General features: G+C 42.8%; 1 protein-coding gene across 1 annotated transcript in view; it reads left to right on the top strand.

Moving 5' to 3' along the window:
• The window catches only part of TRIM24 (tripartite motif containing 24), a 53,737-nt gene extending 35,955 nt beyond the window's left edge, over window positions 1-17,782 (top strand). The window contains exons 8-19 of the mRNA XM_084206549.1: window positions 858-975; window positions 2,222-2,487; window positions 3,120-3,284; window positions 4,768-4,947; window positions 6,652-6,787; window positions 7,865-7,937; window positions 9,210-9,378; window positions 9,923-10,221; window positions 13,198-13,330; window positions 14,286-14,360; window positions 15,561-15,710; window positions 16,740-17,782. Of these exons, the coding sequence (XP_084062675.1) occupies window positions 858-975; window positions 2,222-2,487; window positions 3,120-3,284; window positions 4,768-4,947; window positions 6,652-6,787; window positions 7,865-7,937; window positions 9,210-9,378; window positions 9,923-10,221; window positions 13,198-13,330; window positions 14,286-14,360; window positions 15,561-15,710; window positions 16,740-16,949 (1,974 nt within the window). The 3' untranslated portion in view covers window positions 16,950-17,782. The remainder of the gene's footprint in view (window positions 1-857; window positions 976-2,221; window positions 2,488-3,119; window positions 3,285-4,767; window positions 4,948-6,651; window positions 6,788-7,864; window positions 7,938-9,209; window positions 9,379-9,922; window positions 10,222-13,197; window positions 13,331-14,285; window positions 14,361-15,560; window positions 15,711-16,739) is intronic.
• The last annotated feature ends 9,802 nt before the right edge of the window (window positions 17,783-27,584 follow it).

Raw genomic sequence — 27,584 nt, 5'->3', positions numbered from 1 at the left:
GTCATTTTAAACAGTTAAGATGATTTCGCCAAGTATATCTCTTTTCCAGGAAATAATCAATCACTGAAGAAAAACAAGAGTTGAACTCCTCAAGTCTTTTTTTTTTTTCCAGGATCTGCTGTGTGTAATTCTAAAATTAGTGCCTGTTAGATTTTGGTCTACCAGTTCCTGACATTTCTAACGAAACAACTGCAGGACAACATTTTCTTTCTAGGCACTAGATAAACTGTGAGCATTTGGTAGAATATTCTCTTGTGTAATCACAGTCCAGTTCTTTGGAACCAAGGCATTGGAAAAATCTGAAAATATCTGTGAATCTGGGTTTTCAAAGACAGTTTATAAAAATCTGTTCTTTGGCTGTCTGAAGAAAACTTAAATTTAGTACAAAAGAAAATTCCCTGTGATCATGGTTGTTGCCAAACGAATGGCATACTTTGAAAGAAAAATGAACGGGCTAAAATAGATTCATGGGGGGAAATGCATCAATGGTTTTGTAAATCTGAGTAGTTAAAGTAATTTAATATAATGGCCAAGTTTTTAGAAGGATATGTATTCTACAGGGAAGAATTGTTATTTTTGTTTAGGCTGTAGTTAATTCTTTTTAAAACTACTTTAGGAATAAGGGAAAGATGTTAAAAATACCTCTTTATTGGTAGCTTGGACAAGTTTCTCTATCTTTAACCTCAATTCTCTAGTGGCTTGTTCAGGAGAGTTTTTGTTAGTGGATATTTTATTGGTTCCTTTGTTTGGTGTATGTGGGGGTGTGAGGGGGTATATTTTTGGGTTTTTTGTGCTGTTCAGATACATAGCTCTGGCCCCAGAGGAAAAAAAAACCTTTGTTTTTGTTCTTGTTCTAGATTACATATCGACTACGGTATCTCCTCCGAGCAAGGTGTGATCCTTCCCCAGTGACTAACAATACCATCCAGTTCCACTGTGATCCTAGCTTCTGGGCTCAGAATATTTTCAATCTAGGTAGGATACATTTTTATTAGCCTTTTGGTGTTCTTGAGCCTATTTTGAAAGCAGCTTTCTTTTTGTGATGACAGCCTCTGGCTATTCATTTCTTCATTTACTCTGTTAAATGTATTTCCCTAACTGTGAGAAAAATTTAAAGTGCATGGCATGGGTAAAAGTATTATTTATGAATACTATGATAGAGTATTAATAAACTTATCTTGTTTGAATGGTATATGTGATAGAGAAAACAGCAGCTTTCAGTTTTCTGGTCAATACATCTAACTTTTGGCTTCTAAAACAGGAATACAGTTTTTAACCTTATTTCACATCCAAAGAAAGAGTTCCTGCTGTCAACCAGCACTCCCAGGTCCTTTCCCTTGGGACAGCTTGCAGCCACGATTATAAGCACCTTTAGAACTCAACAGCTTAGCAGGAGGACTTAAAAGGTTATAGAGGTCTTTCAGGATTTTGGCTGTTGTTGTGCTTCCTTTCTCTCTCCACTGTTGTCTTGGTGGGCATTTTTGTTTTTCTGTCATGTGCAGAAGTGAGATGTCTGTGGGACATTTTCTGCCTTTCATCAGAAAGTGCTCTCAGTGTACAGAGGTGCAAATGTGTGATTCTCTACAATGTCAGAGGCACAAAGTGTTATGGCAGTTCCTTAAGGCAAACAAGCTCCTTTTCCCAGACATGAGGACACTGGGTGGTAGAAAGGAAATTCTCCAAGTTCTTTCTTTATAAATAATTTTCTTAGAGGCAGGAATTGAAAGTGAAACGTATTTCCAGAAACCAGTTGTCAGTTTGTGTGGTGATAACTCTGAACTGCTGCTCAGCTGAGATGTTTGTCATGAGCTTTTTCCTGTGTTTGGTGGACTCTTTTTCTTTTGTATATTTATTTAATGAACTTCTGAAATACGGTACCTTATACTCTGAATAGTGCTACAATAGAACTGGCATCTGTATAGACCAGCACTGGGGTTCTTGTAAGACTTTAAATGATAGGTAAAACCAAATCATGTTTCTCTATCTAGTTTCAGAAATCAGCCTTCAGGCCATTTTGTTTATGATCAGACATGTTCAATTTCTGTAGATAAGCTAGATATAAGAACCAGTAAAGAAAAATAAAATAAAGTCTAAGTAAAGAAACAAATTACTTCAGAAATGGTTTTGAGTTCTAGTCAGGCTGCATGTCACTAACAGTGTGATGGCATTTCTGCTAACTGCCATACCTTAGTATTGATTTTATTTCTTTTGTTTAAAATAGGTTCTTTAGTAATTGAAGATAAGGAAACTCCACCACATATGCCCAAGAGCCCTGTGATGGAAGCAAACTTGCAGCCCCCAGGCAGCTTACCTCCCAACCAGCTCTCCAAGTTCCCAACGCAGATCAGCTTAGCTCAGCTGCGCCTCCAGCACATGCAGCAGCAGGTCATGGCTCAGAGACAGCAAGCTCAGCGCAGAGCAGGACCAGCAGTTCTGCCAAACCCAAGAGTGCCAGGGGCCTTGCAACAACCTCCTACTTCTCATCAGGTAAGTTAGGACTGTTTTCAGAGTCTCTTTGTTCCATAGCACTGAAGGAGAAAATGAAGTAAGATAGGAAAAAAAGGAAAGCACTTAATTCTAGGTACATAAGTTCAGCTGTCTTCATCTTCAGCATGTAGCTGTGTAGCTGTCTTTGAGGACATTTACTTAACTGAGAAATGAGTGGGCATTTTAAACTTGCCTTGCAAAATGCATGGTAGCACCCAGCCTATATTTATTCTTAAAAAAATAAAATTTTGTCGTATCCAGCCATATACAGTGCTTAACAACATTTTTGTGTTTTTGTCAAGTGATCAAAAAGTTAATGTCATTAATTTTTTTTGCTACATCTATTTTGCGTAGCACCCAATGATTGTCTCATGTATCTTTCGAAGTTGGAAACAATCTCACTGGCTCTTGTTATGTCTCTTCATATAATAAAATAATTCAAAACTGTCTACTAGGTTTTAACATTGAAATTCAATGCTTTTGATCATTCAGATAAATGGTGTGGTACTATTTATTTGCATATAATTTATGAGGAGTTTCAGAAGTTTAAAAGGACCGTTAAGTAAAAAATGTGTGTCATATAGAACAGACCTCAGCTAACTTGCAGAACTGTTTTTATTGTTTTTATGCAGGCACCTCCACGCTTGATTCATTTTCAGAATCATAGTGCCAAGCCCAATGGTTCAGCTCTCCCTGCACAACAGATGAGATTTTCCCAAAATCAGAACCTACCAAGGCCAGCAGTGAAGCCAAACCCATTGCAAATGGCATTCTTGGCACAGCAAGCTATAAAACAGGTAGAGTGTCTTTCCCTTTTCACTCTCCATTTAGAAATTAAACATCAAATGTGCCTTATATCATCTTTTATGCTACACTTCTAGAGTGCTTTTCAATTAAAACAGAGATTACAAGATTTTTCTATGACAAGATACCCATAGTTTTCTTCATGAGGTAACTGTCAAGTTGCTTTCATTTTGACAGTTCTAAGCAGCTGAAGCATTAGGGAGGTGAGCCACTGTGTGTGCTGTGCAGGTGTTTCATTCTCATACTTGATATTGCTGTGGTTTCTGACCATTTATGCAAAACTTAGCATGGCCATGGTCTTCACACTGCAGTCAGTGAGAAGACAAATGAGAAAATGCCAGTTTATCCTGGTGATAGTGACTTCACCAGGAACCAGGTAAAACCTTGACTAAAAGCTAGAGCTGCCATGGTTCCCCAGGGTATGGCAAATCTGAACCCTTGCAGGTGAAGGAAGAAAAGAGAGTCCACAATTGTGATGCCTCTGCTGAGTGAGACTGATCAATGCCCAGCTGATCAGCAGCTGAACTGGGGCAGAAGCAAACACATTGGTGTTTAGGAAGGCTCATCTATTAAAAAGCATATTATTACCACATGAGTTGCTGGGTGCAGGTAAGCAGGAAAGAATCAAATAAATCTGTGACCTGAAAAGTGGGGTAATACCAGTTATGTTTGCAATGCTTATGATGTCAGAGAACTAATTCAACTAAATGGAAGAAAGCTGAACAATATCTTAGAGAACTTGTGAGAATAAAAAGTCACTTCTATTCTCTGCCTCTGAAAAGAAGGCTGGCCTGTCTACAAGCCTTTCTTTCAAGATACTTCATAATTCAGTAATGGCTTTCTGAAACTAGAGGCCAGTAAATAGAATGACTGACTAAAAAGAAATCGAGCAGAGTCAGATTTTGCCTGCAGTGGCCAGGAAATTCCATTACAGTCATTGAAAACTGCATACATCTAGATGAGAAAGAAATTTGGTCTGACTTGACTGTGCACTTCATATCATGGTATTAAAGGTATATATGAATGAAGATCCAGTCAGCATTTCAAATTCTTAATGACTTCATGTTGTTTAGGGAACATCAAAGACTTCAAGGCATGCAGGTTTATTTGGTAAAGCACTGGAGCAGTTGTGCACTCAGCCTATTACCTGTAATGCTTTTATTTAACAAAAACTGTTACTTTTCTTCCACAACAATGTCAATGCAGCATGAAATATTAATAGATACTTAACACTGAGGTATAGCTTTGAATTTAAGAATTTGCATTCATTTCTTCTATTCATAGTGTTCAACTACTTGTCATCTTCTTGTGAGATTGGTTCATGAAATGAGATAACTTCAGAGTAAATCAGGCTTTTATGTTTGAAGTCAGCTTCCTGAACTAAGCTGCTGGTTTTATCAGTATATTCAGTTAGATGTGACCTGTTGCAAAGAAAAAAAAAAAGCTGAATTGTGGATTTTTGTCTCTTCTCTTTAGTGGCAGATCAGTAGTGGACAAGCTTCCTCCACCCCTTCAACTGCAAGCAGCTCCACATCGACTCCCTCCAGCCCCACAGTCACCAGTGCTGCTGGCTGTGATGGGAAGAACTACGGTCCCCCCGTGATAGATTTGAGCTCCCCAGTGGGCAGCTCCTATAATCTGCCATCTCTCCCTGATGTGAGTGTGACATAGAGGCAATGTTTTACAGATTCTGTTTTGAAATCTTAACGTTTGTGAGAAATAGGAACCTTTTAGACTGAAATTCTGTTTGTCAAAATGAAACAATTCTAGGAAATAAACAATGCAGAGTTGCCTGCATGTTGCTGGAAATACCCAGAACCATTCTGGGAGGCAGCTGTTAGGACAACTAAGAAAAGTAGGATTACAAGTTGTATCTGTAATTGGACATGTTTATTTGTATGCTGCATATTTTTCTGCAGGCCTCACAATGATCCTTACAAAATCCTTACAAAAATGTGTTAGCTTAGCTTTCATTTGCCAGTGTCTGTAAATAGCAATGGTTTGCTGATGGCATTTCTGGTAGATTTTTAAGATTTTTAAAATCTATTTTTAACTTATTAAAGGAGATATCTTAGGTAGGTATTATTGGTCAGCATACTGGATATATTCCTTATGTCTTTTCCTTTTGGTACTTCTGTTCTTCATATATTCTCTAACGCATCTGTGAGCTGGTGATAGAAAGAGCATAGTAAGATCATAATTTCTTAACCTTCTAAACTTCTGAATGGTACATGTTTGCCAGAGGTCCATGTTGGAATTATTAGGTGATTTTATTTTTCCACATAATTGCCTAACCTGTTTTTTGTGGTCTAAGGTTTGTAGATATCTGAAGTGTCATGGTTTTCTAGTCATAGCTTGCTGTTACTTCCTTTATCTCCCATCTATGCTTTGTTTTTACCTACATACTGTGTGCTCTCTTTATTAAAATGGAGTACATAGGCTACAGAATCACAGTATTTGTCAGACTTAAATAGGGGGGGAACTACACATCATGGTCATTAAACCACTGAGTCTGTGAGACATTTTAGCATATTTGTTTCTGTGCACAGTGTTATGAACTCTTCTACTTGTGTGTGATGGAGTTGATGCCTTCAAGATACATGGCCCAAATCACTGTAAATATGTTGACCTTGCCAAGGCTGCTGCATTCACTTTGGATACATCTTATCAAACATTATCTTATATATTGGAAGAAACCAAACATTTCAAAAAGTCATTGCTCCTTATCAAACCAGAATGTGTAGTTTTTATGGAAATTTAGAATGCTGCATTGGGAGCCCCTGGAATGAAGTTCAGTTTTCTGGCCTGAGCCATGGTGGAAAGAACAAGTGCTGGTTTGCTGTTCCTATTTTGAGTCAATATGCATGGCTCCTGTCCAGAGGGTATGTGGGACAGATGGGATTGAGTGTCCTTTGAGTTTCTTCCAGTCCTGTTCAACACCAGTGGATGAAGGGGTAGTTTGTGTATAGCGTATTATCTTTTTGAGAGTATTTACTGTGAGCAAGTCCAAGGAAGGTATGGAGATAAACTTACTTCAGTGTATGAAAGCTCCATGTTTGATTTAAGCCTTCTCTGTAGCCTGTGGAGAAAAAATGGCACTTACAGAATTAGCTGCTCTTAAAATGAAGCACTGTCTGGATTTGGCTATTTCATTTTCTTTTTAGGGAAAGCAAGATTATATGTTTTAAAGTAAGCATCTCCCTTTTGGATGGGTAAACTTTGGTGAAATGCATTTTGGTCTTCGCTTTCAAAATAACAGCATGGCAGAGGCTTTTTGGTTTTGTTTGGTTTTTGTTGTTTTGGAGGGGTTTTTTCCCCGTCCCAACACTAATTGCTTCCCTTTGCTTCCCCACCTTTTAGATTGATTGTTCAGGAAACATCACACTGGATAATGCTGTAAGGAAGGACGGCACTGTAGAGCAGAATCAGCCAAAACCCCCTTCACACAGGACTGTGCAGTCACCAAATTCCTCAGTACCATCACCAGGCCTCTCAGGTAATTGCATGTGGTGCAATTTTCTATTTAAGTGGTGCAATTGAAAAATCAAATGTGGCAATGCTGACACTGACATTAATCAGAATTAATTCTGTTTTATATTAAACATGAGAAATAAGAAAGCGAACACAAAGTTGTAGAAACCGTAGTAGGAGGTAGAGTTGAGATAATATTTTAGCATTGCGATCAAAAGCATCCAGATCTTAAAATCAGGGAGGGGAAAAAAAGGGTAGATTTTAGCAAATTGGATAGAAATCCATAGGAAAGTGACAGTCTCAGGTGTACACCAGATTAAAACCTAGCAGCTGTGGTAAGAGACAAGTATTTGAGAAAGTGAGAGAGGGTGTAACAGCAGACTAGAAATGCTGCCTTGGGTGGGTAGTGCAGCACTGACCAGAGAAGTTACTGTGATGGGTGGCTGAATGTGGTAGACCTGGAGGATCCAGGGGATTCCTGTCACCATGCTGGTGGCCCACCATGCTGGTGGCAGCTGTTCCTTGCTCCCATTTTCTGACCTGAGCTGTGGGAAGGCTGTGGGAGCGGGAATTCCCAGGGAGCACTCGTGCAATGTTGTGCACTCACATGGTGGTCCCACATTGCAGTGGGATAGCAGAGACAGCGGGTGGTGCATTCACAGCCAGCACTAACAGCACTAACAGCCCACTCAGCCTTCTCAGGGCTGCTGCTCAGCAATCTGCTTCACAGGGCTTTTGGCTCTCTGGACCCCAGACCTTTGGTCTCTCATATCTGTCCCCCAGACTTCTTCCTGCTCGCCAGCTCCAAGTTTCCTGGCAGTTCTCCTGAGAGATCTGCTTGAATTTACTAAGACAAAACAGCCTGGAGTGATCAGGTGGAGAGGTCAGCCAGACACCCATCAGCCTCCTTGCACGTAATGGGCCCTTTCTTAGTCTCTTTCCCTCTGTTATCTCATGCCTCTCATCCTTTCATGAAAATGCATTAAATGAGCTATTTCTCACTGCAGGAGAAATTTTCCCCAAAACGTGTGTACTTCTCTGAGTTGTATCTCAGACTTGGCACAGGCCTGTGTTCTGTTCTAACCTAATCCTTCTGTCCTAGGAGGAATCAGTGTGACAAATGTACACCCTCCAATCCGTTCACCCAGTGCCTCCAGTGTCGGGAGCAGAGAGAGGTAAGGAAAGTGTGAGACAAGAAAATGTAACTTCCACCTCTACAGAACATGCCTCAGTCTCTTCTCTCTTTAGTGCATAAAGATGTCGATTTGTCTCACCTTCTCTGTTAACAGGTCAGGCCTGATGGTTGTTACAGCACTCTTTGCATTCTGAAAGCAGTAATTTCATTTGTAATGTATTAATAGAACATCTAAAGATGTATTGATTCTGTAAATGATGGCTAGGTTGGCGTTATTGAAAGAATACCATTTATAAATTAGGTTTTAAGTTCAGAAAAATCATCTAAAGGAAAAAGCTGCATATTGAAAGTCCTTGCAGAACTATAAATTACTCCAGATTTAAGGAACTGATGCTACAAAGAGGGTTATTAAGAATTTTCTGCTGCAATACAGTTAAGTGAGCACTAGATATCTACTGAGAGTCTACACAAATGTTTTCATCCCTTACTGATAGAATATTAATGAACAAATATATTTACACAGTGTTCTTTAAAGAGTGCAGATCTGTTAATGCGTTGCAATAAATTAGAGCATACATCTGACATGAGATTAATTTTTCATGCAGAGAAAAATCAGATGATATTCATTCTACTTGAGTTGGAAATGCAGGTGCTTTTTAATCTAGAATACCTTTTGCTCTATTCCATTTACATGGTAAATTCTGTGAAGGACTCTTATGAACAGTTTAAATGGTTGTTTGAAGAGTCTTTACTTGCATTTTATAATGTGATTTGATACGCTGCTGCTTGAATTAATTTTGTTAGATTTAAATTCTTCACTTTTATTTAAAAAGATAAGCAGATATTTTAAAGTGTGATTGTCCATTCTCATCCTGTTAGGACTAAATACATGAAAAAAGACAGATCTAGTTCTAAAAGTAGGGTCCAAGTTTTGGTGGAGCTGCAAAGCTCTAAGGAAGTTTCCCAAGATAATATAAATATGCATTTTATCTGCTTTATTTGATTGTGTAGTTTACAATGTCCAGTGAAGGTGCTTTTTTGCTCATGGAAGAAACTGAGATTTGCAAATTTTGCACCAATGGGTCGAACCATGAGTAATTCTCAAATTTTCCCATTTGGTAATGCTTTTTCAGTATACATCAAAGGAAATAAGTTTGCATGTGTTGCATTCCATAAAGAGAATACTTCTCAGGATTCAAAGAAACAAAGTAGATTAACTAACATCCTGAGGTCTTGGAAAGCATGTGTACAAAAGGTGTCCAGTTCTCACTCCCAATTTCCTTTTTTCCCTGCCTCTTCCTGTCATTTACAGTTCTGGCTCCTCCAGCAGGCCACCAGGAGCTGATTCCACACACAAAGTCCCTGTTGTTATGTTGGAGCCCATCAGAATTAAGCAGGAGTCAAGTGCATCAAACGAGACCTTTGATTTCCCGATCGTGGTAGTGAAGGAAGAGACGGAGGAGGAATCCCGGCCCCGGAATGTAATGTTTGCAGCTAGAAAGAGCTCCTTTCTCTTTGGAGGGCATTTTGTGTTTATGGGGACTAAAATAATTACTTGTATTCTGTTGGCAACTGTTTCAGGGGAAAACTAAAAAGCGAAGTAAAAGGAAGAGGTGAAATTCAAAACCGAACTAGCAGTACTGCCAATGAAATCAAATTGTGTGATCAGACTGCTTTCATCCATTGAAAACCTGGGAAATCCAGGAATAACTTGCAGAGATGAAATTTTCAGGCGCTGCTAGGAAGTGTTTCTAGTCATAGTGCAGGAATATCCATAAAAAAGGTACTAGATTTTTGGGCCATCAGAGATTAGTTTTGTATTGGCAGAGCAGTAAATAGCCTTTCATAGCTAATTTCTGCTGTTCATTTGCCTGTGTTATAGAACGTTAGCAATTTCTGCATGCATGTAGCAAGTTGTATGGCTGCTGGTATATAAATCTGTTATTCAGGTCAGTTAGCACGTTTTTAGGGTCATGTAAATTCACATAAATACTGTAATCTGACTTCCTTTGTTTCTTCCTGCAGTCCATACTTACTTCCTTGCTGCTGGATACCAGTCACAATTCCACTTCAGAGGAAGCCATGCTAAGAACAGATGCACCAGACAGCACAGATGACCAGCCAGGGGCACTGCAGGAGAACACATTCCCTGGGAAAACAGGATGGATGGGATCCTCCCACGCTGGCGAGGGCAGGAAAGAGGATGATCCCAATGAAGATTGGTGTGCTGTATGTCAAAATGGAGGGAAGCTCCTTTGCTGTGAGAAGTGTCCCAAAGTATTCCATCTTTCTTGTCATGTCCCTACACTGATGAGCTTTCCAAGGTAATTGACTTTTTAAATTCAATCTAAAATCACACTAGAAGACATTAGACTTGTATTGTGATACCCAGGGTAAGAAGTTTCAGTCTCAGAGGAAGAGCAGGGCCTTCTTTAATTTATCCAGGAGTTTTATTGGTTGGAGAAATCCTGAATTTTCATGAAACTTCAGCCTAATTCTGTATTTTACTACATAATCTAGTAAAACTCTTCACTTATTTGACAATTAAGTAAGATCACATCTAGGGCATCTATTATTAAAACTGGGACACAGAATTAGCAATCTGTCATAAAATGTTTTAAGGGTGACTGAAAATAGTTAAATTTCTTAATAATAATGATTTTAAAAAAATTAAGACATGTCTACAGGAAAAATCAGAATGAATATAGTATTAAATATATTTCCTCAGTGCTCAACATGGCTACACTCCAAGCACAGGCTGTGTAGTGACTGACATATTTTATAACAGTCAGTGTTGAAACAAGCATTAGGCTTTCTTGGTTGGCTGTTACAAAACCATTGCTCAGTTTCTTGACTTTCAAAATCGAGCCTTAAGTAGATTATTGTTTTAAGCATTACTGGTGTTTGCTTCTGGAATTAGTGTCTTTGATTGAAATAAAGGGCATTTGTCAATGCCCCAGCTTGGAAGTGTCATGCAATAAGCTTGTTTGTATTAAAGGATAAAAACATTGGTCATAACATGCTCATTGGTGAATGCTTTTATAAATATTAGGTTTTCTGATTAAATATCAGCATAGTTTGCTGCTGTAAAACGTTTGGATACCAACGTAGCAGGTTGATCATCTCTGTGCTAGTCTGAACAGGCAGACTTCCTTTTAAATGTCAGTTAAAATGGCACATAAAAATGTTTCTCTTACTTTATGAAACTTCAATTTCCAGGGTTTTTTTAATTAAAACAATGCTACATTACAGCTTTATGCTGTAAGGAAAACCCAGTAAGGTTACAGTAAGCACTTAAATTAATAAATATTCTTTCTGGCAGGGAAACAAAAAGTAATCTTGAAACAGGTAGATAACTATGCATTACAAGACTTTGTTTCTATTAAAATTAAATATTCAATAGCAAGTCTTTAAAATACTTCATTTTTACTGAATCATTCAGTGGAAACTGAGGTAATGATGTCTGAGGGCAAGAGAGCTGAAAACCACTTTGGTGGCAGGAGTTCAGATCTGTAAAGGCGCATATTACTGCAGGTGCATTGTGTTCCTGGGCTCCAGAGCACAGTTAGGTGAAGTTTCCTCCTGACCTCTGATGTATCAGGTTTTTGTTCTCATCTTTGTGGGGTTGCTTGCCTTTTTTTCTCCCAACTCTAAATCTGCCAAACAAACTTTAGTCTCTTAGCATTAGTTCCTTCAAACACACAAAATAATTCTGTTATTATTGTGTCAGGGGTGTCAGTCTGCTGCTTCATGGTTGCTTTTTTTTTCCTGTTTCATGTAGATAAAGCAATTTCATAGGTCCATAGAGTCACAGGGTATTTTGGGTTGGAAGGGACCTTTAAAGACCTCTAATGTGAACCCCCTGCAATGCTCAGGGACATCTTCAACAAGTCAAGGTTGCTCAGAGCCCCATCAAACCTGACCTTGAATGTTTCCAGGAATAAGGCATCCACCACCTCTCTGGGCAACCTGTGCCAGTGTTTCACAGTCCTCACTGTAAAAAACTTTTTCCTGGTATCCAGTCTGAATCTGCCTTCTTTCAGTTTAAAACAATGTTCCCCTGTAGATTCATAAGGCCACAGCATTTTTCTTTTTTACTTCACTCCAACCTACCACATTCTTCCTGATTCTTGGGTATTTTAATGCATCATTCCTCTATTTTGTTTCTTGTTTTCTTGTATCTCGAGATCTTTAGGTCATAGACTCTATTAATTTTTGTTTATCTGCCACATCATTTCTGTGAGGCTAGTCGAGGCACAGAGGTGACACTGTCATAAATCACTCTGTGAAGTTAAGGCAGTAGAAAGTAAAACTCCTTCTTGAAGCAAAATGCCCTTCATTTACTACTGCAGGCTAAAACAGGCAGATGGTGAAAATCTTTGGATCACTCTGAATAGAAAACAGTAAGATTTTCTTTTTAAATCTGTGAATTCTTCTGCCTTACTATTGAAATGAAATAAAGGGTGCTGCAGAAACTATTTCTCATTTATGAAGCCTCTGTTTATCGTAACATACCTCTGGGTAAATGCATGCATTTGGTCTCACAAATGGTTATTGCTGGATTCTGTCCATTGTGTGATGATTCAGCCCTCTGGTGGTTATCTGCAAGCGTGCAGTTTCTCTCTTTTTGTAGAAAACTACAGTAAAAAAATAGACTCTTCATAGTTTTTTCAAAACTTTCAAGTACATGAATTGTGTTTAATAATCAGTAGACATATCTTGCAGAACTAATTATCTTATAATCTCATGCTGACCTTTAAATCTCCAGTACTGTCTTATGCAAACTGGCAAAATCATGAATATCTGAAAGCTTTGGGGAGTGCAATATTTTCAGTTTTACAAAGAACCCTGTCTATGGTGATCTCTGTAGATTAATAATGTGCTGTAGATCAAGCTTGTAGAGGGCATGTAGTTCTCACCATATAATACTAACACTTTGCCTTCTCTTCAGCCCATATGACTCCTTCAGTCTCTCTGTAGTTATGGTAGTACAGGGTCCTTCATAGTGCTGTCCTTAGATCCTGTGAGCTCAAGTGAAAAAACTCAGTATTGCCAAAGGTAGAGACCATCTGTCTGCCTTTCTGCTAGGACACCATTAATGGCACCAGAGACACTAAAAGGAAACAAAGTTATAGCAAAGCATTTTTGCCAGCAGCCTTTTGTACCACCACCAAGAAAACAACAGAGATGTAGAGAAAACACACCCCACAGATGAGGGATTTACCCAGAAATATGTGGAAAGCCTTCTGGCAAAGGAGTGCTCCCTCACTGAGGTCAATGTGTCTGTTTGTCTTCTTTAGTGGAGAGTGGATTTGTACATTCTGTCGGGATTTGTCCAAGCCAGAAGTTGAATATGACTGTGATAAACCTGCTCACAGCTCAGAAAAAAGAAAATTGGAAGACACCATGGGTTTGGCACCTATAGACCGCAGGGTAAGGATAAAATTTTTATTTAAATCTTTTAAGCTGAAGCAATTTTGAACTGTGTTAGAAACTTTTGTCAGTGTTTACCTGTTTTCAGTTGGCAACTTGTGTAAATATGTTGAAATTAGTATTTCAGTTGGGGTCTTAGTCTACATGTAGAATGTATGACACTGGTTATGTGGGTGATTGTGATGAGATTTATTGCTAACACAGTATCTAAATGCAGTTTGCCAGTGCAGTGTATCATATAAGCAGGTCTGAAGGGCTATAACACAGGGTCAGCTGGAAACATGCAGGTTTGCAGAAAGCACAATTGCAAAGCAGCAAAGCACCCATGGAGCTACAGTAGGATTTTATCTCCACCTGTTACTCGCCTGTCCAAACCTGGGTGTTCCCATCCTGGGGCTGGATGTCCCCTGCAGGTGTCCCTGCAGGGCTGGGATCCACCTGGAAGCTGCCCTGCAGCCTCGGGAGGTCACTTTGCCATTTGGCCCAGGCTCCAGGAGCATTTTGTACCCTTTGCAGGGCCATGTGTGCCAAGATCAGTCACAACCATCACCACTCACCCACCTCTGGAATGCATTAATTATGCAAGCATCCAGACAGTTCCTCCTGCAATTGCCACAATTCCCACCCGGTGTTCTATCTTAGGACAAATCATATGCCCATCAATTATGTGTGGAGGACAGACTTTGTCACAGCATTATTTACATGTGCTCTATTCGTATTTTGTATTAAATGTAAGTTATAAGTCCTGTAAAGAAGCTAATAAGGGATCAGCAAGCATAAAATCACACAGAAGTATTTTTTAGAATCTCTTTCAAGGCTCAAGATCCAGTTTAATATATTTGTATACACAAAGAAAAGGGGGAATACTGAGTTCTGTATTTTCTTTAGTTTGCAATTTTAGAATAAGCTGTGTAGGATTCCTGAATTACTTGGGTATCTGTTTTTCTTGGCACAGAAGTGTGAAAGACTGCTGCTATACCTCTACTGTCATGAAATGAGTCCTGCCTTTCAAGATCCAGTTCCTCCCACAGTATGTACCTCACTTCTATTTTATGTTAGCAGCATATTTGCCATGTTTCTAGTGGCATTCTAAAGTCCATTATCCTAAGTCAAATTCCACAGACATTCAATGCATTAAACATGTTTAGTTTTATTCAAACTGTCTGAAGAGGGAAGTTAAAAGTTGAAGCATTGGGTTGGCAGGGGATTTACAAGTAAAATTCCACAATAACTGATTTTACTTAATACTTTAAAAAGTAGTTTAAAAAGTGAGTTCTAACACTACTGACTTCATACCCTGAGTTACATCACTGAGGAGGTAAATTGGGATATATTTGGGGGTTTTAAACATTACCTGATTTTGAGAATTGGGATACTCCATAGTACTAATACAAAATTAAACTTCTTATTGACTTGAAATTTGTTAGTTTAAAATGGTAAAAGGTACCTGGGTGCAGTAGGAGTCCAAAGCTACAAAGAGCTACCACTGTGATCAGATGAAAAAATGTTGTTCAGGACAAGTGAGTGGGGAAGCACAAGTGAATGGGGAAAGAGTTCATCAAAAAGCAGTATGTTCCTAGGCAGCCTTTACTCCATTTGAATAAGAATTCTGAAGAACATTCCACAGAGTTTAATCATAAGAAATGGCACAAGAGATTATTGATTATTCATATGATGTCATGTGTTACTAAATTCAGGCATTAAAAACATGAATCCAGTTAGGAGAAAGTAGGAAAAAATACAAATATGTTACTACTGGTTTTCATTGTTATTCACTTTCTTATTATTTCTAAAGAAAAAAAGTCTTGATCCTACAGCCACAGTTTGGGTATGAAAACCATTGAGATCTCTGAAATTTGCCATCATTTCAAAGGACTTATTTCATATGGTGGTCTTGAGACTGAAACTTAATAGAGAGCTTATTTGACTACACCTGAAAATAATATCCAAACCAACTCATTTGCTCTATTATATGTACGTAGCAAGTTTTTTATGCGTTTCTCTTTGATTATAAAATAGGCATTGGAAAGAGTATACTTTAGCCAACAAATTTTCATACATCACTGTTATTCCAGAAACTGTCTGCATGTATGTTAGAAGTGCAATTCTTGTATCTTTGAGTTGTACTTTGAAGAGGAGACTAAATCTTGTCTACTCCCTCAAATCTAAAGGTTTATAAAACAATAAATTATGAACATGATTGCATTTTGGACTTTTTTTCCCCACTTAGGTCCCTGATTACTACAGAATAATCAAGAAGCCTATGGACTTGTCAACCATCAAGAAAAGACTTGAAGTGACCAATTCCTTCTACACAAAGCCAGAAGATTTTGTGGCTGATTTCAGACTGATTTTCCAAAACTGTGCTGAATTTAATGAGGTTAGAAAAGTAGATACTTTATCAGATTGTTGGCTTAGTTGTTTTCAGGAGAACTGTAATGGGGGTACAGCTTACAACACTAGGATTTATTGTATTAAACTTACTTTGATGATGAGACTGCAGTGAAAACCTAGATCAGATTTGACACTGCTGCGGTCTGAGATAACTCTGCAGTGGAGATCTTTCCACAGAAGGGAGGAGGGTGGTAACAGACATAGATGAATGGCCTGACAGCAGCTAAAGAAAAGGACAATGTTTATCATACAGGTTAATGGTGGGCATTATGATCTAAAAATTGGTTTCGTCCTGCTTGTGTCAGATCTTAAAAATTCAGTGGGATTTTCATTCTGGGATCCCTTATGATTTCAACTTGCATGTAATTGTTACTATCCCCTACTGCACGTAAGGGTGAAACAGGGATGCAGGCTCTGAGTGCACCACAAAATGAGAGAGAATTACAGGGGGAATAAAGGCTTTTCCAAGTGGCTTCTGTGGGGTTCTCATCCAGTGTGAGAGCTAGGACTTAACTCCTACACTGCTTCAGGAGACTGGTAGCTGTGGATGACTTTAGGACTGCTCAGTCTCCCATGTTACAGTCATCATCTACCAAGTAATATTTTCTCTGTTACTAAAAAGATCTGTAAACTTGAGAAGTTTCTAACACCCTGAGGGCACATCTGTGTTTCACAGCACAGCACACCACAGCACAACACAACTCTGTCCCCCTGCTTTGACCCCAGTCAGGATTTAAGAGTTTTAGAATCTTTATACAGCTTTGAGTACCCAGGCAGTGTGCTTTTGTGAGTGGCTTCTGTGGTCACCTGTTAGAGAAAAAAAAAATCATTGGTGGTTGTTGGCTGGAAGATCTGCCCTCACTGTATTTTTGTGCTCTTTAGGGCTCTGTGCTCCATAGCCATTCCTGCTGAGTGATTTTTTTTTTTTTTTTTTGGGTTGGTACCTAAAAGACCTAATGTGATCTAAGTACAGAGCCATTTCCCAGTGCACTGATGTTGTTCATTCACCCAACAGCCCGATTCAGAAGTGGCTGATGCTGGCATGAAACTCGAAGCCTACTTTGAAGATCTTCTAAGGAACCTTTATCCTGAGAGAAAGTTCCCTGTACAGCCAAGCAGCCAGAGTGAAAAGGATAACCCAGAACTTACCGATGACTCGGACGATGACTTTGTACAGCCCCGGAAAAAACGCCTCAAAGGAGAAGAACGCCAGTTCCTTAAATGAGCCACATGTGTTACTACAGAGAGTTTTTTAAAAACTGAGAATATTTATCACTGGTATCACTGTTTTGACTTGTAGGTTTGTGAATATTTACTAGACTTTCTACCCCCTGTCTGAAACACAAATCTAATGGAGATCAAGGCATGTGAAGAGCTTCTCTGAAGTTCAAACCTTTCATCTCTTTTCTGGAGCAGCTCAGAAATTGCCATTTGTGTGGGGTGACAGCTGTTTAACTTTGCTTTGAAGAAGTTTGTAAGGAATTGAACTTCAAAACACAACATGAGTTCAACATGTGGCTTTCTGAGTTTAAAGAAAATGTGATCAGATCTCACCAGACTTTTAATTTTACCAAAGGCATGTGGCTGGCCAAAATTTGATCTCTCTGTACTGTATTTAACACAAGCCATGAAGAAAAGATGGTGTAATGTTATTGTCCTGCAGTACTGGTTGGTATAATGAAAGTGTAGTTGCCCCCAAAGAAATTACTGGAAATTTTTAAATGTAAGGGAGAGGGTATTAAAAACAACTTTAAAAAAAAAGAAAAAAAAAAACAAAGAGGAATTTGTGTGAGAGTTTCTAATGGAGGAAGTACAGAACAGAATATTTTGGTTTGCACCATTTTTCTCACCACCAGCTGGAAACAATGGTATTTCTGTACTATTTTGTTTACAGGTGTCTCAAGTGTGATGTACCTCTGTTTAATGAAGTTGGTGGGAAAGTCTTAAATGGAAAAATGCTTGTTTGCAAAACTAGTCATTTTTGTGAATTTTTAAAGAGGGGAGAAAAAGCATCCTTTCTGTCCACAACCTCTTGTTCTTTTGCCACATTTCTGAATATGTCAGAATGCAACCAGTATTCACTCGGGGATACACAAGTTTGAAGAGAAAGATACTGCTCTTCAGCCTTCCATCTGTCCCTGATCATCAGAAAACAAAGATGAATTACCATATTTTCTTCCATCTACTTTCCAGAAGCTGTGACAACCTTGGGATTGCTTCTGCCTTCGGAGCACATCTCCAGTGGGACTGACCTGTGAAAGCTTTCCATCAGTTCTGTGGTTCCAGCTGGCTCCCTGAAAAACTCCAAACCTAATGCAAACACAACTTCATCCCACTCAAACCTTTTATGTTAAGGCATCTCCGAGGGCACTGCTTGGGGTTTCATTTCTGTGAGGGAAGACTCCCTTGACTTTACCACTGCTGATGGAAGGAAAAGGGATTGGGGGGCTGGGACATACCTGGGGCTGTGCAGGAGCTGCAGGAGGTCAGCACCAGGAATTGCTGCCTGAGCCCCTCCGCAAACGCCCCGTGCCGACATTCCCAGGGAACACCAGCTGTTCCTCAGGGTAATTCTGTGGTGTCAGCAGGGTCTGTCCGGGCTGAAGCATCTCCAGGTGCCTGTTCAGAGCAGCCCCTGGCCGAGGAGTCGTGGGCAGCCCTTTATCCACATCCATCCCAGTGCTGCCCGGGCATCCCAGTGCCCTGCCCGGGATGTGTGTGGCACGCTGCCTGCCACGGGCAGGCACTGAAGGCACAGCTCCTCCCCTGCAGATACTGAGGACAAGAGGTGCTGGTTCCCTTCCTGGGGCTCCTGGCCTCCTCCTGCCCTACTTTCCCAGACAGCTGGGACACACTGGAAGGAATGTTCCTGGCAGGGAGTGGGAGTCACCAAGGGCTCCGTGCAGCTCCTGGCCCCAGCCTGAGCACCTGCGTGATTCTGGGCTGTGAACATTCACCTGCAGGAAACTCCTCTCTGCAGGTGGGACCAGCCCTGACACTCTCCAGAAGAACTTTGGCCATGGACCAAGTGAACCCTCAGGACTTGTCCTGCTCATTTCTCCCTGGAAAGAGACATGGAATGAGCACCTTTACAGCTGTTGGGTAAATCCTGGAAAGGGCAGGAAACCAGGGTTATTTTCCAGTAACAATAGTTTTGTGTTGTCATGTCAGGTATCAGCCAGTTCTGCTCAAGAGCCAGTCTAGGGGCTGGTGGGTAAAGCAGCATTAGCAGGAAAGAAGGAGCTACATTTGCATAGGAATTCCCTTGTTGGCAGCAGCCATGCCCATCCCAGGCAGGACCTTCCCCATGAACCTGAGATTGGCTCAGGTGCTTGGAGCAGAGTGCTGACAAGGCCAAGATTCTGAATTCAATCCCCGCATGGATCAATCACTTATCACCGTTTGACTTGATGATTCTTGTAGCTCTTTCCAGCCCAGAATCTCCTGTGCTCTGGAAATAAAGAGCAAACAGTTTTCATGGCTTTTTAAACCCACGGTTTTTCCATCGGGGAGTGCGAGCCACAGAGAAAAGTGGGGGAGAGGAAGGAGAGCATCAAGTCTCACCGGGCAGGTGTCGGATGAGCGGCTGGAGCAGGACCGAGCCCAGGCGGGGCCCCGGTCCCTCACCGAGCGCAGTCCGGACTCAGCCCCAGCGCCCGGCCCGGAGCGGCTCCTCCCGCCCGCGGCGATCCCGGTCCTCACCCCAGCCCAAATCCCGCACCCCGCCCGCCGAGGGAGAAGCGGCTCCACCCGGATCCTCCAGCAGACACCGGCAGAACCCGGGCACGCATCCCGGTGCCGGCCCCATCTCAGCGCCTCCAGCTCCGCGCAGCGCTCCGAGCGACGGTGCCGCCAGACCCCGGGCCGAGCAGGCACCGCCCCGAGCGGAGCGGGCGCGGACCCGCCGGGATTCATGGGCGGGGCAGGGCCGGCACAGGTGCGAGGGGGACGGGCTGCGCGGAGCTCGCTTCTAACGCCTCTGCTCTTCCTTCCTTTTCTCCCTTTTCCTTTTGTTCTCCCCCCCCCCCTTTTTCCTTTCCGTTTTCTCCTGTATGGGAAATCACCCTATGAAAAGCCAGTGTCCATAAAGGAGACAGAGAAGCCCCGCCACTTTTTTTTTTAATTTATTAAAAACCCTTCAAGCCAGGCTGTTTTTCCATGGCTTTCTGTTCTAATCTAAAAGATTTATAAGCTTTCCTAGAAGAGAGTTCAAATCCACAGCAAAATACCAAGAATCCAATTATCTCAGCAAAATAACTTATTTTTCTCATGCACCCCATTACAGGTCCTGGTGGGACCATCAAATGGTACAGATGCAGTATGGAACAGGGAAAAAAAATCAGAATAATTTCTCTTCTCCAATTCCTGTGTTCTCAGTGAGGTTGGGAAAAATAAGGAGAATTTAGTTCACACGAGAAGATTGGAGTCTTTGTTTTAGTGACTGGCAGACAACACTCGTAGGGAAACATTTCCACCTGTCTCAGCACAGGCAAACCATAAACAGCAGGATGGAATCTTGGAACAGAAATTATCAGGTGCTTTTTTCCCAGGGTGGCATGTCCCCAGAGAGCAGCCAGTGTAAGCACAGCTGAGAGGAGGGGAGGGGACACTGCTGAGAGGAGGAGAGTGGAGGGGAGGAGAGGATCTCTCCTGGGATAGATGTTGTCCCTGTTTCCCTGCCTTTCACATCCTCAATAGCAAATTTCCCTTATGGGTAACATGTAAGAAAATAAAAATTCCAAGTGAAATTTGCCAGGATGACAGCACTGGGACAGACATCTTCCCTGCTGTACACCTGCTCTTCAGAGTAGCCAGGAGACCCCAAATTAGCACAAAGAGCCACCCCTCAGTACTACAGTTATTGACACTTCAGCTCTTGGCTGCAGAGAAGTGTCCTGGAAGCCCCAGCAGGAGCACAATCTTCAGCACAGGTCCCTTTGCACAGTCCAGGTGCACACAAAGCACACACCGGCCTCAAACTCCTCCCTCCAAGCTCAGTTACCTTCTGGATGCCACAAAAGAAGGAATTCCAACCCAGCTGGGATTTCCTCCCCCTCCCGGCCTGCAGGGCACTGCTGGACAAGGGCAGCGCTCCCTCCCTGGCCTGCTGGATTCAGTTTGACTGCTCCAAGCTCTCCCCCACTGTGGAATTACAGCTGAAATATTACACATACAGCAAACCCTTTTTGGGTTAAAAAGGTAACCCTTCACTCAGCTGGAGGAAAAAAAAAGTGAGATCTGCTATATTTCCCTAAGCCAGCTAACAAAATTCAAGACAAAAAAGCCTTTTCACTTGGGGTCAAAAAGAACATTTCATCCCACTTTTTCACCATTTTCAACTATCTACCATGTTAACTTTGTCTCTCTTCAAACAAAAAGCCAATTCAACTTTGAGAACCGTATATTCTGGTGTCCCAAGTTACCACATAAATGCATTTCTCTTCCCCTGTACCCCTTTGCTATTCTTGGAATAGAACCATCCAAACTCACTTTTCCTAGGAACCTGCAGAATTCTGTGTCTGCAGCTCAGCATTGCCTGATGAAAACCCCACAGATTTCCAGTGGGTTCTGCCTGCTTGGATTTTCAATTCCCTGCCCTGGCATCTGAGGCAGGTGTTTCCACTGGGCAGGACAGGGAGGGTTCACACCTCGTGTCCCTGTGAGCTGCCATCAGAGCCTTTGGGTGCTGCTGTGTCAGCCCCCGTCCCTAAAGCAGCATTTCCTTCCTTCCACCCTTCCAGAGCTGCCCCACAGCGCCCAGGAATGCTCTTCCCAAACCCCACAGCTCTGGTTTGCTGGCTTGTTCCCAGCCCTAAGTGGTTTCACTGAAACAAGGACTGAAAGTCTTCCTCAGAAGGAGGAAGAACACGTGTGTCTGAGCAATCCCTCAGCTCCATCCCTTTCTCTCCCTTCATCTCCTGCCCCACACACAGTGCCCACCTGGCTGGTTCCTTCATGTGGTCCCACAGAATTCCCAGCAAACAGGAGATCCACATCCCTCCCTCACCCTGCCCGTGCTCTGGGGGTCACAGAGCGGAGAGAGCACACCTGGAATGCTCAAAAACTGCTCAGCTTTGCTGCTTCAAGGACTTTCACACCCAGAGAGCTGAGCGTTCCCAGATATAAACACCGCAGATTTGATACAAATCTGACAAGGATCTGATTTGGCTGCCAGCGCTAGGGCTGGCTCCACACAGACACGCGAGGCTGCTGCCAGCTGCCATTTCTGCAGCTCCGGGACATGAACACCGCGCACCTCCCACCGCCCCAGCCCCAGTCCGCCCAGCACTCCCAGGGAGCGGCTGGCAGCGGCAATTCTCCCTGCCGGCCCTGCCTGGCAAACCCCGCCCGCAGCTCCGGCCGCCACCCCGCACCTCCTGCGGGACAGGAGCTGCATCCTGCCGCCTGCTCCCGCTGGCCCCACAGCCCGTGGTGTCCCCGCACGCCGCTGGCCCACAGCCCGTGGTGTCCCCGCGCCGGGAAATGCCGCGGAAAGCAGCGCCGAAAGCGCTGGGACACCGTCGGGATCGCGTTCATGCAGCCGAATAGAGGGAGCAGATTTTTTCCGGGCCGCCATTTTTTTCCTTGTCAAGGCGCATGCGCACGATGCCGCCATAGTTGGAAGCGCACTAAGTGCGTAACGAACCGCCATCTTTGGTGTGGCATCACGTGACTTTAGCCCTTCGTCGCCACCTTGGGTGCTGGCGGAAGCCATCTCCGGCTAAGCTGCCATGTTTGCTGGGGTTCGATTAAGGCCCCCTGTTCCGCCCAAGGGCGTCTGTCTTTACGGCTGCCTGAATTCCCACACCCGACTCCCACGCCGACCCAGCGCTTTCAGAGCGATTTTTCGCGGTGTTTCCCGGTATGGGAACACAAGTGGTGTCGTCAACCGCGCCAGGGGCTGGCGGGAGCTGCGCGACACCTCTGTCCCGCCACATCCGCCATTTGGAGTGTGGCTCAACTCCGACCGGGCATCCGTCGTGTCCTGTCACGTGATTGGTTGCTACTTTCGCCATCTTCGGAGTGGCCAACAGCGACGTCCTTTCCGCGCCACCATGTCGAGAGTGGCACACGGGCAGCTCTCTCCTCACCGTGCCCGCCCGGTGTCCCCGGCCCGTGTCGCGGTGCGGCCCCGCCTCTGCCGCCCGGCACCACCGGCGCCATGGCTGTCATTCTTCTCAGTCACCGCCCTGCACTCCTTCTATCGCCTGGCCCTGCTCAGGGCCCTGACTGTTTGCACTCCTAGTTCTCCTTCACCCCTCCACTCTATTTCCAGACATCGCCTCGCTCGGTCCCGGCTCTTGTCCTTCCCATGCTCGGCAGCCACGCCGGTGTTCCGTGTCACCCAGCCGGGGACAGCAGGGAACGGTCAGGGCGCCGTGCCGGGGCGGCAGTGCCGCTCTCTGCCGCCAGGCGGCAGCACCACCGCAGAGCTCAGCCGGGGGCTGCGACAGTGCGCGGTGGAGACAGAACGGAGAGAACAGCTGGGATCGAGCCCTTCTTATTTCCTTCACCCCCATCATCTTTTCTTATGTTTGCAGGCACTTGATTGTTTCCTTCATATATAAAAACGTTATGTCATTACTTTCAAACCCTACAGATCTCTACTCAGAGTTTCTTACATTCTTGTATATGATGGAGTAGATAGAAACGAAGTAGAGTCAAATGAATTTATATATATTACTTGCCAATGTATGAAAAATGAAAAACTTGACAGGCTTTAATATTCTACACACACACCCTCCCTGTGAATTTTCTGCCAGTTTTGGATCCCTCTCGGGGAGGGCACCCAGCATGAGCCCCCTCATTCCCCACTCACCTGCTCCTTCACAGCATCCTGGCTCTCCCGGGGACATGGGGTGCCCTAAATGACATCGGAGCCCCCGAGTCCCCACCCCCGAAGAAGGGTGAGTCAAAACGAGTCAAACTGCACATTGTTTTAACAATTTACATGTGTACATGCCCCCAAAAGGGCTCTCTCTGCTGGAATAATAAAGAGGGTCAGCCCTCAGAAGGGTTGAAGTTCCTCCCCAACTCCAGTGTCACAGGCTGGTGGCTGCCCCACCTGAGTGGGCAGGGAAAGCCTGGCCTGCCTTGGTTAAAATCAAACCAAATTCAGCCCCTGTGCTCTGAAAGGGCAGAGAAGTTTCCCCACTATGGAGAACAGGTTGATCTCCACTCAAGAATTAATGCATCACCTGCTCCTGGCTGTGTTCCTTGCCTGTCATACAGCCGTTTTCATTGGCCATGAACAAATGCATTTCAAGAGTTTTAACTATAACTGACCAAGTTCAGTTGTTTGGTTTTTTTTAACAACCAAGAAAATACCATCAACAGAAGACAATTCCATTTGAACAGTCTCTGAATTTCCAGTATTTGAAAAGAAAACTAATAGGGTAAGTGCAGGAGTATATAGCCATTACCAATAGAATCAGTAAGTTTCCCAATATTGCTTTTGGTATTTCATGGAAAAAACACATTCAGCCCAAGATTTCTCATCCTTACCTTCTTTCCCTAACAAACACCATTTCACAACAAAATAGCTCGATCTGGGTCACTTTCCCTTAATTTCCACCCGTGACCACAATCCTGTCAGGAGCTTGGGGAGCAGCAAACTCCCTTTGTGACTTCGCTGTGTTCAGCTGTTTCAATCAGGCCGGTCCCCTGCCAGCTCACAGGTGGTATCTTTGGTCTCCTCTGCCCCAGCAGTGATTCCTCCCCTGGGCTGCGACGCTGCACCTCCCGCAGAGACAGAAGGATCCACCCAACCCATACTGGGGAAGGAGAGATTGTGGAGAAGGATGACAGGGTCAGCCCTTGAGGCTAAAAATAAGAAAAACGACGTGAGGAAATGACAAAAAAGTCCAATTTGACTTAGGCTCCTTCAGGTGGCATTTCATGATTCTGCAGTGTGTACTTCATCTGAGTTAAAAAATAATCCCCTCACTATTAACTTCTCCATTAAGCCTCTTTTGTTATTAAGATTTAGGGATTTATTACATCCAGCTTTAGTTCCTGTAACCTTCCCAGTTACTCCTCTGTTTACAAAAAAAAGGGGGTAATAAATAAAGAGAGACCAACTCAAGTATAACCATTTCCTCGCTTTTCAGTATTTCCTAACATCAAGCACCTTGCATTGGAGAATAAAGAATAGGTTGTTTCTACACATCCAAATTCCTTCCAGTTTTAGTATCATCTGTTTCCTTGTAATTATGAGAAGTGTTTTGTACAGCACAATGAATAAAATGGTCACATTTTCAGAAGACACAACTGCACGAGGACAGACAGCAAAACTGCCTCCAGGGTCAATTTGGGCACATATTTCCCTTTTTGCATTCTGAGCTTTCTTTTGTGTCACACCTGAAATTCTGAGGTTTTTAGTATTCTGCCCCAGTCCTTCCCTCTCCCGTCAGTGCTGCTGTCACATGAAAAGAGAGGAATTTTCTTTAGCACTGGATGTCAGCCTTAACAGCACAAGAAGTGGTTCAGCAGGCAAGAAACCTGTCTGCTGCTTCCATGACTGCTGAGGCCAAGGATGCCAACTCAGTGAGAGAGCTGCCACATCCTTCCTTTGCTCAGAGTTTGCAGTGGGACAAGCAGCACAAAACCCAGCAGATCAGAGCCACCTATACACAGAACTTTCCAGTGTGAACCATTCAAAACAAAAGAGCGTGCCCCAAAGCCCACAGCACACAACATCCCAAATTATAATTCAAAATTGTTCTGTGCAACACTCACCCTTTACAAAATGAGACACAGACCTGTGCCAGGGGTCTCAGGTACATGGCAAAGTGACACCATGGGCCCATCTCCGTAAGGACAGTGCACCTTTGCAGGCACCTGCCTCATGTGACTCTGCTCCCAGCAGGCTGGGGAGATCCCCCTGTCCCCTCAGCCCTCCTTGCCCTGGCTGGGGTGCAGAGTGTCCCCCACACCCTCGTCTGGCTGGGACAAACCCACGGAACACCTGCGTTCAACACCGACTGATCTCCTTCACCACTTCCTGCCAGGAGACTTAACCAGCAGACTGATGGGTTTCAATCCTGATTGAAGTTCTCTACATTCTTTCTCTGCCCCTTCTCTACAACCTTTTCCTTCCATTTTCTCTTCCAGCCCCCTAGTTCTGCCTAAAACAATGCATCTAAACAATAATACAGATAATAGATCAAGTTCAGATATAGGCACTGAAATTGGCAGTTCCGATGTTACAACCTTCTTATAGGCAACTGAGAACTCTCCTGGAACAGGGAAAGAGGAGAAACCACATAGACTTTCAATGCAATACTCTAAAACCAGCAAGAGCTTTAGTCTTGTATATTAAATGTTAAAAATCACATGCATAATTATAGAATACTTTATTGTTAAAACAGTATTTCAAAACCAAACCCTGACAGTTTACCTTACTGCTATAAAATATCTACTTTATATCTATCTATCCACATGATGATTTTCTGTAATCTTCTTACAGTCATTTTAAGTCTGCTTTGCTTCACAGGTGCTTTGCTGCCAAAGGCATTCCCATCTTTTTTCATCCTAAATAAAGCTTTGGAAAGCTCAGTTTCATGAGACCTGATTCATATTTTGATTATTCTTAACTTGGAGTTTCCCTTGAAACAAAATCAGTGGGTAAACCCAACATGGCCTTGAAGGGCCATAAGAGCCCAGATATCCAATCCCCAGTTCCCTCAGGTTGTGTTCATTGAAGCTTTTCAGGGTTAATTTCACAAACTTAAGGTTTTGTGATGTCATGATCAAAAAAACAAGAAATCTGTGAAAAAGAAACTTAACTAAAGCCGACTAAAAGTGGTCCCTGCTGCTGACTAATTAAAACAACTCATTTAAAAGGAGGTAGGACTGGTTCAATAGTCACAAACCCATCTTGCCAAGATCAGAGTTCTCCGCTCACTGAGGACCCAGAAACCAGCAGGGACATTTTCCCCACTCTCCAGCAGAGACCTCCTCTCTCCACATCCAGGGAACTGCAGCCGCTCAGGGCACACCAGCTTAGTCCTGGGCTGGGAACAAGAGAGGGACAAGCAATATTTTCAAGTCATTCCAACCTCAGCAGTGTCCAGACCTGGGAGAAAGCACTTCCCACACCACTCTTGGAATTTTCTTCCTTGTCTCTTCCATCTTTGGAAGGTTTCTGTGGGAGCCTGACTTACTTGTGCAGTTCAGAACCTGTACATTCCTAAAGCGTTCCCTTGGGAACATGAAGCTTCCCTCGTGCATTTCATTTCTCTATCCCAAATATTCTCCCCAATAGAATAAGACAATCTAGAACAATATAGAACAATCTAGAAAAAAAGGAGGACCAATTAATTCTGACATAAGGAATGTTGATTATCCCAACACACTTCCAGGCAAAAAACCCATTTCTGCTACTCTAACAAATCCACTTTATATTGTCTCAATTAAATATTAATAATTTAAATATTGTATTAAGAATCTTAGGGACACAACACTTGGAATTCTCAAAAACGGCTCAGCTTTGCTACTTGAAGGACTTTCACACCCAGGGAACTGAATGGTCCCAGATATAAACACCACACTTGATACAAATCTGATATAAAATTGATATTGTTTGGCTACTAAGCTTTTCCAAAAGCTGTGTAGTCAAGGCTGAAAGTCCTTGCTAAGGAATTTTCATGTCACATCTGGATTTACCCTGGGGAAAAGCCTGCTCTGAGGACTTGGCTTTAAAGAGGTTGCACTTGATATTACAGACACAGAATTTCTTTGTGATTTGATTTTTCCTGCACTTCCAAACACATTAAAAGAAGGAAGTGCAGAGTCCTGAGGCTCAATTAGTCCCATTCTACTCATATCCCTCTTCTAAGCTCCATGTGGATTTGGGCCT

The sequence above is a fragment of the Fringilla coelebs genome (assembly GCF_963513975.1).
Source record: "Fringilla coelebs genome assembly, chromosome: 5".
Lineage (NCBI taxonomy): Eukaryota > Metazoa > Chordata > Aves > Passeriformes > Fringillidae > Fringilla > Fringilla coelebs.
Note: the sequence above shows the minus strand (reverse complement) of the source record. Positions and strands in the feature narration are given on the sequence as shown.